Raw genomic sequence first — 10,000 nt, forward strand, 5'->3', positions numbered from 1 at the left:
CCGTTTCCCATCATGCATCAGAAGAGTAGACCCTTTATTTTTTGTGTTGAAGGTGTACCTTGTTGCTACAGCGACGGGGGAGGGGCTTAGCGTTGCCACACAAACAGGAAACAGACACCATCTTTGGACACGGAGGACACGGACCTGAAGACACAGAAGAAGAACGTTAGCATTGATGCTAAGCTAACTCCAGCACCACGACATGTTTCACATTAAAGAGCCGGTTTAAAAACAATATGATATATATATATATATATATAAATAAATAAATAAATAAATAAATAAATATATATATATACACACACACACACACTATATATAATGTAGTGTGTGTGTGTGCGTGGTTACCTGGGTGACAGAGCAGCAGACAGGTGTGTCCACAGGTGGGTTTGAGTTCCTTCTGACAGACGGAGCCACAGGAGTGAGGAGCCAACCAGGGATCAGCTGGAGGGTCCTGCAGCTTCCCACAGTAACACATGTACCTGAACACACCACACACACACACACACACACACACACACTCTATATTAAAGATGTGAGAGAAACTCACTGTTTAATCTTAATCTAATAGTCTGTTTTCCTCAGCTTGTTTCCCTGAAAAGACTCTTGTTTTGAAGGAGCCCGTCTGTCTCTGCAGTGTAACTGAACTGTGGTGGAGAGGTGGAGCCCCCTGCTGGACGGCTGCACACTCTTCTAACCAGATCTAGTCTAGACCTGGACCTGAACATTCTAAATAACAATAATTATCATTATAACATATTATTATTAACAGTAATGATAATGATAAATGTCATAATATTATAATAATATAATAATCATAATAATAATATAATATAATAATAATAATATGATATAATATAATATAATAATAATATAATAATCATAATAATATAATATAATAATAATATAATAACAATAATATGATATAATATAATAATAATATAATAATCATAATAATATAATATAATAATAAAGATGTATTAGAGGTGTAGTAAAGTACCTGTTGGGTGTGGCACTGGGGGGGTATTCTGCTCGACACTTTGGACTGAGAAGAGAAAACATCAGGATGAGTCTTTAGAGAGAGGAGGAGGAGGAGGAAGAGGAGAAAAAGGAGGAAGAGGAAGAGGAGGAGGAGGAAGAGGTCCTCACCAGGGCCAGGGGTGCTGCTTCTGACCGAAGTCTTCATCAGTGATGGAGGAGACGAGGAAGGCTGAGTCTCTGGCCCACTTCTGAATACAAGGGAGGTGGAAGAGAGAGAAACAGCTGGAGCAGCTCCACACCTGGAGAGAGATGACATCATGACTCCATCAGCTGACTGGACCATCAATCATTAGTGTGTGTGGGTGTGTGTGTGTCTCACCGCTTGTGTCCTCTTCACTGAGCCGATACAGATGAGACAGGTCAGAGCTCCAGACTGAAACAACTCACTGACATACTGACCAGTTCTGACCAGACCGGTGACATCACCACCTGGAGAGAGACACGCACAGACACACAGACAGAGAGACAGAGAGACAGAGAGACAGAGAGACAGACAGACACACAGACACAGACACACAGAGAGACAGACAGACAGACACACAGACAGACACAGACACACAGAGAGACAGACACACAGACAGACAGACAGACAGACAGACAGACAGACAGACAGATTAATTCCACGTGTTTCTCCAGTACCTGTGAAGCTACGTTAGCTTAGCATACAGACTGAGAACAGAGGGAAACTGCTAGCCTGTCTGGTGTGTGTAGGTGGTGAAGGTAGACTCCAGGATCTTCCCTCTCTTTCCATCCTTGTGGTCGGCCTTCACATCTACGTCACCTTCATCCTCATCATCCTCATCAGAGGAGGAGGAGCTTATACGGCTCTCCACCAATCGCTGAGCAGCGGCCTGGTTGGACTTCCTGATCTCCTCGAACTTGGACCGGACCGACACCTGAGGAGGTTCAGGTCCAGGTGTCTTCCCTCCCGCCCCCCCTCTCTCCTTCTGAGGGGGTCGTGACCTTTCACCTTGACCCTCCTGACCCCGGCCACGCCCCCTGCCCTGCTGTCGCCAGGCCGGCTCCATGGCAACCGCCTCCAAAAACTACAGGTGCGGGGGGGGGGCAGAGAGAGACAGGTAGATGTATGTTAATTAATGTAGCACAACAGCAGTAAATGAGCTCTTGAGACAGAGAGACAGACAGAGAGACAGAGAAAGAGACAGAGAGAGACAGACAGAGGGAGACAGACAGAGCGAGAGAGAGACAGACAGAGAGAGACAGACAAACAGACAGAGGGAGACAGACAGACAGAGCGAGAGAGAGACAGACAGACAGAGAGACAGACAGACAGAGGGAGACAGACAGAGAGACAGAGAGAGAGAGAGAGAGAGACACAGGTAATGTGAAATGTTGAAGAACAGCAGCAGTAAATTTGCATATTTTTGACTGGAGTCTGGTGCAGACAGGAGATTAATGTTCACGTACGTGTACTCTGTACGTGTACATGGACACATACGTGTACTCTGTACGTGTACATGGACACATACGTGTACCCTGTACGTGTACTCTGTACATGTTCACATACGTGTACTCTGTACGTGTACAGGGACACAGACAGTCGGCCGTTAGAAGACGTTGTTGGAGCAGCTACGAGACATTTAAAGACCTAAACTAACACGAACCCTCTCTGAGTGACTATAAAGGTTCTTCAGGTTCTTCAGGTTCCACCTTTAGTCCCAGAAACCCGTTCTAGAGCGAGCTAGTTATCGATAACAGACAAGTTCAGACTCATGTTAGCCGGCTAGCTCCCGGTGAGCTAACGCTAACCAACTGCTCCCACTGACGTTACCAACGGGCGGAAACAGACGTCACATCCGGTGAACAACCGTTGTCATAATACAAACATGCACCAGAGTTTATTTAATTTAAAGACAAACAGAAGAAGACACTTTGTCCCACCTCAGCAGTGTGAAGAACAAGCAGGGACAGTAGGAGTCTGTAGACCTGGTTGACATGCGCGGAGCCCCGCGCGGTGCACGCCGGTACTTGTAGTCCTGGACCCAGATCCCGGCTGCTTGGGTTTCTGGTTATTCTTTTCAAGTAAAGAACTACAAATCCCATCGAGCACGCGGAGACACGCAGACAGCGCGACGTGTCAACGTCGTTTCATTCATATATATTGAATATTATTAATACTACTTTTTGTGTTTTTGATTATTTTAAATGAACAACAGGACGTTTCTGTAGAAGCCTGATGTTTTTATAAATTAAAAAATGCATCACTACATTAATTAATGAATAATTAAAGGTAATAAAGGAGACATTTAAATTAAATAACACTAGTGGTATTAAAATAAATAAAATGTAAAAAGCTGATAAAGGTGGAGCTCATTTTAATTACTTCATATACTAGCTTATCTTACCTCAGTGGTGGAAAAAGTACAACATTTCCTCTGAGATGTAGCAGAGAAGAAGTATTAAGTAGCATGAAATGTAAAGTACAAGTACCTCATAATGTACAATACTTCTAGTAAAAGGCCTGAGATGCGATTGGCTGATGTTTTCGTGCAAAAGGAAACAGCTGTGGCGCTAAATATTTAATATATTAATATACATTATAATTCCAAAGATGTGAAATATTTACTAGAAACATAAATAACATTTTTTTTTGTTAGTCGGTCGTCCTCTTGATCTCCGCTGACGCAGCAGTTTCTTTTACATGCAGACAAATCTTCTTCTTCTTCTTCTTCTTCTTCTTCTTCTTCTTCTTCTTCTTCTTCTCTAGTCGTCTCTGTCTCTGGTGTCAGAGGGGGGCGGAGCTTCACCCGGAGGGGGCGGAGCCAGCTTCTTCTCCAGCCGGTTGACCCGGTGCTTCAGTTTGCTGTGCGTGGCTTCGCGCTCCGCCAGCAGCCGAGCGTAGCGCGTCTGCAGGGCGTCCAGCGTGCTCGTCATCCGGTCCACCTTCTCCTCGATCTCTTTGGGGTCGGGACCCTGCGCCGCCAGCTGGAGGACCGACGACAACCGTTAACTTTCAAAGCCTCTTTGTAGGTTTTTTTTGGGTAACTATAACAGAGCTGTGTGAGCGTATACCTCCAGGTCCAGCAGTCCGTCCTTCATCAGGATCTGCCTTCCCTTCTCCTCCAGCAGAGCTTTAGCATCGGGGTACTCCGTCAGCGCCTCCATCAGGTCGTCTTTGGAGAGGCAGAAGAGGTCGGAGTAACCGATGCTCCTGATGTTGGCCGTCCTCCTGTTGCCCGCCCTGCTGCCTGTTGGAGAACGAGACGGACAGGCGGGGAATAAAAACACTCTTGTCACGTAGTATTTCTTTAAAGTCACTATAAGGAACTTTCATTTAGTGTTGACTCTGTCACCCCCTGTGGACTAAAGTGGTAGTGTCTCTGAGCACCAGACTCCCTTTAGAAAACCTCTCATTTTATCTCATTTGGGTCTGTCCACGGTGGACCGGTCTCTGCTGGAGGATCTGGGTCTGTCCACGGTGGACCGGTCTCTGCTGGGGGCCCCGCTGGAGTCTGAGCTGAAGGAGGTTCTGGTGAACCTGCATGATGTCATCTGGTTTCACCAGAATCCGACCCGGTGGCTCTGATGACGAGCATTAAGAATAACTCTATAGAAACAGACCATCTTCTCTCTGATGGTCTCTTTACTGATGGAGGTCATATAGAGGATCAGGACTGAACTGAGACTGGTTCATATAGAGGATCGGGACTACACTGAGACTGGTTCAGGACCAGATAAAAAAAGTTCCTAATAGTCACTTTAACCACTGATTGATCTCATCTCACCTTTAATCGCCAGGATGCTGATCTCACCAAAGTAGCTCCCGTCACTCAGGACGACGAACTGTTTGATCCCGTCGTCGGCAACGACGGCCAGTTTCCCCTCCTTGATGATGTACATCTCTCTGCCGATGTCGCCCTTCTTACAGATGTAGTCTCCCGGACTGTAGACCTGGGGCTGCAGCTTCAGCACCAGCTCCACCAGCAGACCGGCCTCGCAGTCCGCAAAGATGCGAACCTGCAGGACGACACAGGACAAAGGAACCTGGTTGTTTGTTTGTTTTTAAATCAGAGTTCTGCTGAAAGGGGGTGCAGACCTTCTTCAGGGTGTCCAGGTGGACGTTGATGGCGATCTCGGCTCTCAGTTTGTCCGGCAGGTACTTCAACACCTCCCTCTCATCCACTGCTTTCTTATTGGTCCACAAGAAGTCAAACCACTTGATCACTCGCTTCTCCAGGTCCTTCGTTACCTGGACAACCGTGTTTGATAGAATCATCCCTTATTATATATATATAGACTGTATATTTATACACAAACCTGCTGTCCGTGAATAAGCCACTGGACTAAGTCCAACAAACAAGAACTCACCTTTCGGAAGGTCATGTACTGTTTGATGGCGTCGATGCGAGCCTGGAAGTTGGCTCTGGCAGCGTTCATGTTGGTGATCATCGAACCGACGTTACCGACGATGGTGGCAAAGATCAACACACCAACCTGGAGGAGGAAAGAAGAGAAGACAGGAAGTAGGAAGTAGGAAGAGTTCTCTACAGGGGACAGGGTCTCTCCGAAACTGGTACTGACATTATGGAGACAAAAGACCTGGTAGACCACTGACACTGGGGTAACCAAACCTGGTAGACCACTGATATTGTAGGGACCCAAACCTAGTAGACTATTGATATTGGGGGGATGTAAACCTGGTAGACCACTGATATTGGTGAGACCCAAACCTGGTAGACCACTGATATTGGTGAGACCCAAACCTGGTAAACACTGACATTTTGGGGACCCAAACTTAGCAGACCACTGATATTAGGGGGACCCACACCTGATAGATCACCAAACCTAAAAGATCACTGACATTTTAGGGACCCAAACGTGGTAAATCCACGACCCCTTAAGCCACACTCACAAGGAAGTCAGTGACAACGAAGAAATACTCTGAGTTCTCCACGGGGGGCGGAGTCTCTCCAATGGTGGTGAGCGTCAGTGTGGACCAGTACATACTGTAGGCGTACTTCCTCACCAGACGACCAAACTCTGGATCTGCCGGGTCGGGATACACAAACCTGTCAGCACCGAAACCTGGAGGTGACGGGACGAGACAGAGGTGTCAGAGGCTTTTATACAGCAACCGCTGATAAACCAACCAGAGTCAGGATTCAAACCAGCAACCCCACCGATAGCCTTGGAGAAGGAGTAGTAGAGGCAGGCGTTCCAGTGGATGATGATGACAATGTACATGACAAGATTGGAGATACGGAGAGCGTTGGGGTAGTTAGTCCTGGTCTCCGTCCTCTGGAAGAACTCCAGCATCCTGAAACAAAGAAACAGATTGTTTGACTTCCTGCACACGTTGATGTGCTTTTACTCCACGGCATTTTTGAATGCAGGACTTTTTCTTTCCATGAATTTCAGTAACTTAAAAATTGGTTACCAGACTCAATATTTCTTTGCTTGTACCTGTTGAACCTGAACAGCTTGTTGAGGCGGATTTCGGGGTATTTGATGCCAAAAATGAGGTACAGCACGTCCGTGGGAATCATGGAGACCAGGTCCATTTTGAACTGGACGCTGTTCATGTAGCGCTCACGCAACTTCTGCTCGTCCTTCACCAGCAGACCCTGCTCCAGGTAACCTACGCTCACAGAAACAAACGTGTTTTTACCTGTGGTACATTTGGATGCATGTCACATTACATACACTGATTACGTGTGTAGATCGAATAATCTGTTGGTGTGTGTGTGTGTGTGTGTGTTCGCACCGGTCCTTGTTCTGAAGATCATGTCTGCGATGTAAGTGAGGTCGCACACAAGGTCCACAAGGAACCATAGTACCAAATAGTCAGTCTGTAGCTCCTCGAAACACGCCCTGAAACACACATAAACACACTTTATACAGCCAAGCAGTTACTACTTATAGACAACGGAAATTAAATCCACTTGTGTTCAGGAACCAAGACTAAAAACCCACATGGTCACTCACAGACTCACAGGGACCAAAACCTGGAAGGCATTTGACAAAGTCGGGACAGAATCTGGTTGCCTACGAGCATTGATGGGACCCAAACCTGGTCTTGTCCGGACCTAAACCTGGTCGCCCACTGGCGTTCGGGGTACCTACCTCTGGACTCCACAGCTTTGACTGTATTTCCATCATTTCTTTAACAGAATCAGGGTTAAGTTTAGACTCAGGTTTAGGTTTTGGCTCAGAAACTGAACATAATGAATGGTGTGTGTGTTACCTGGCTATGATCAGGGTCCAGTTGTACATGACGGGGACGGTGATGACAGCCAGCCAGTGGTAGTAGGTGTTACCTGCCGGATCGATCACTGTGATCTCCTGAGGACTGGACACAATAATGATTCAGAACTATTATTTTATACTATAATGAAGGATTGGCTCTGGTTTGTCTCCAGAAAAACAAAACAAAGCCTCTAACATCTGTTTCTGAATCAGTGGATCCTAATAAACCAAACTCACGCCTCCTCTTTGGCCTTCTTCTCCTTCTCCTTCTCCTTCTCCTTCTCTTCTTTCTCTTTCTGTTTTTTCTCCTTTCTCTCCTTTTTCTCCTGCTTCTCCTTTCTGAGAGGAAAGAGCACATGAAAGCAGAGGAGGTTCAACTCACAGGAACAGAACATTACAGCGAGCAATAATAAATAACTGTTTTGTGTTTTTGACCTACTCCTTTTTCTCTTTCCTCTCTTTCTTTTCTTTCTTCTTTTTCTTCTTCTCCTCCCTGGAGGACAACAGGAAACGCATCACACAAAGTGTTTGTATGTTCTGCATTGTTTTCTGTAAAGAGACACTCACTCTTCTTCGTTGTTGTTGCTGTTGTTGACGTTAAACAGAACTCCAGGTCCGGATCTTTGATGGGCTCTGAAACAGAGAATCAGACGACAGGACTAGTTTCACTGTTGACGGCTACACACTCAACTATTCAAACTACCGGTATGGAAACTACCGGTATGGAACTTCTCAAGGACAACTAGAACTTTATGAAGGACAACAGAACCTCCTCAAAGACCCCTTCAACAGTTTCTAATCGAAGCCCTCAATATTTTAAAGGACTCCTAAATTCCTCAAAACCACCTCACAATTCTCTTCAAGGACCCATCAAACGCCCTGAAGAACTCATTAGACCTTTTAAAGGATCCTTACAACATCTTCAAGGACCCATATTACTTCCATCAGGACTCTTAGATCCTTTAAAGGACCCCCATAATCCCAAAACTGTCTCACAGTCCCGTTAAACCTCCTCAAGGAACCCTGAAACCTCATTAATAACGTCTTCAAGGACCCATAGAACTTCTTAAAGGTCCCCTGAATCCTTGAAAGGATCCCCATATACAGAACCCCCTTGTGAACCCCTGGAACCTTTTAAAGGTTTATGGGTCCTTTAAACATCTTCAAGGACTCATATTCCTTTCACAAGGAGCCATAGATCTCTAAAATCTATAGCAACCCATCAACCCATCAAACCTTAAAGAACCTCTCTAAGGACCCATAGAACTTCTTCTTGGGTCATTACTAGCTACTATAACCACTCACCTGTCACCTGGCTCCTCCTCCATGTCCTGTAGAACGATGGTGGGCGGAGTCAACCTGGAGATGGGGGTCTGGACTGATGGAGCCACTTTGGCCATGAAGGTAATCTGTCCTCTGACTTCCTGTTGAGAGATGGTGACAACAGGTAGAATCCTGTTGATCTGGATGTAGAATCAGTTTGATTATTGATCAGTAAATATTGATTGAAGAGGTTTAAACTGTGTAAATTCCAGCTTGTTCTAGGCTGCTTGTGAAACAGGAAGTTGTCCGTAGGGCTTAACGATATGACAAAAAAAATCCTCCATCCCGATAAAGATATTTAATATCTCGATAATGTTATATATATATATATATATATATATATATATATATACATATATATATATATATACTGTATATATAAATAACAATGTATGTTTCCTTGTATTTCAATAAATATATAGTCTATATGAAATAACCAAAGTAACCAAGTAAAGCCTGTTTTTGTGTATTTTGTGTGAATTAAATACTTGAGAAATGAAAAACTAAAACTAAAACTAACTAAACTAAACTAAAACTAACGTAACTAAACTAAACTAAACTAAAACTAACGTAACTAAACTAACTAAACTAAACTAGACTAAATTAATAGACTAAACTAAACTAAAACTAAAACTATAACTAAAACTAAACTTAAACTAACTAAGCTAAACTACACTCAAAGTGAAACTTGAGTTGGCGTTTGCTCGTTACTAAATTAAATCGATATGTGATTTGATGTGATATTAAATGTTCTTATTTAAATCTGCACACATCTTGATGCAAAGCTTCCAGTTTCTTCTCTTCTTCTTCAACTGTTGCTCAGATCTTTGTCTCCTTCAGTTGAACCACTGATCAGCGTTTTTGTTCTTCAACCACTAAACTAAACAACATCTATTACTACAAAATAAAAGCATCACACAGAGTCGTTTATGATCATTCTGAATGTGTTGATTAATCTTCTTACTCACCTGCCAGCTGATAATCTGTCGCTCTTGGTTTTCGTGGCCTAGATCCACCAACCGCCAATCAAACTCATCGCCATGGAAACAGAGGAGTATCCCCTCCCCTCCCCCCCCACAACACAAGGCTGACCTCGTTAAATCCGGTGAAGTTTGAGAGAAAGGAGGATAAAATGGAGGGATGTGAGGAGCGACGGAGTGTTTGTAGCAGCAGAGTCGACCTGATGAGGATAAAGAGATTAGAGGAGATGATACTGTCTCACCTGCACTCATGGATCCTCCCTCACCTGAACCCTTGTTACTGATAGACCATGAGAATACTTCAGAAACTGTTTCTGTGTTTGTCATTGTGAGCTCATTATTCTGTTCAAGTGTGAAAAAAACATGTTCGTCTGAAGAATAAACGTTTCTCTGGTTTTCAACCTCAGTGTTCATTCAGACTGAGTCTCTTTGTCTCTTTGTAGTTGTTT

General features: G+C 44.4%; 2 protein-coding genes across 2 annotated transcripts in view; both read right to left on the bottom strand.

Moving 5' to 3' along the window:
* The window catches only part of nfxl1 (nuclear transcription factor, X-box binding-like 1), a 14,316-nt gene extending 11,336 nt beyond the window's left edge, over window positions 1–2,980 (bottom strand). Inside the window, exons 1-7 of the mRNA XM_068713062.1 lie at window positions 2,944–2,980; window positions 1,736–2,087; window positions 1,361–1,470; window positions 1,150–1,280; window positions 1,001–1,045; window positions 349–482; window positions 59–144 (exon numbers count right to left, since the gene is read on the bottom strand). Of these exons, the coding sequence (XP_068569163.1) occupies window positions 59–144; window positions 349–482; window positions 1,001–1,045; window positions 1,150–1,280; window positions 1,361–1,470; window positions 1,736–2,069 (840 nt within the window). The 5' untranslated portion in view covers window positions 2,070–2,087; window positions 2,944–2,980. The remainder of the gene's footprint in view (window positions 1–58; window positions 145–348; window positions 483–1,000; window positions 1,046–1,149; window positions 1,281–1,360; window positions 1,471–1,735; window positions 2,088–2,943) is intronic.
* Window positions 2,981–3,765: 785 nt separating this feature from the next.
* cnga1b (cyclic nucleotide gated channel subunit alpha 1b) lies at window positions 3,766–9,610 on the bottom strand. The gene is made up of 15 exons (XM_068713766.1): window positions 9,540–9,610; window positions 8,554–8,672; window positions 7,816–7,881; window positions 7,688–7,741; window positions 7,486–7,587; window positions 7,247–7,351; window positions 6,767–6,873; window positions 6,466–6,640; window positions 6,183–6,319; window positions 5,915–6,087; window positions 5,371–5,496; window positions 5,099–5,251; window positions 4,788–5,019; window positions 4,075–4,250; window positions 3,766–3,987 (listed from the first exon to the last, which is right to left on the bottom strand). Exons 2-15 carry the CDS (start codon window positions 8,646–8,648, stop codon window positions 3,766–3,768), a joined length of 1,923 nt encoding a protein of 640 aa, XP_068569867.1. The 5' UTR covers window positions 8,649–8,672; window positions 9,540–9,610.
* Between the last annotated feature and the right edge of the window lie 390 nt (window positions 9,611–10,000).

This window comes from Cebidichthys violaceus, unplaced genomic scaffold, assembly GCF_023349555.1.
Source record: "Cebidichthys violaceus isolate CVI_PGR_0920_01 unplaced genomic scaffold, fCebVio1.0.p SCAF_19, whole genome shotgun sequence".
Lineage (NCBI taxonomy): Eukaryota > Metazoa > Chordata > Actinopteri > Perciformes > Stichaeidae > Cebidichthys > Cebidichthys violaceus.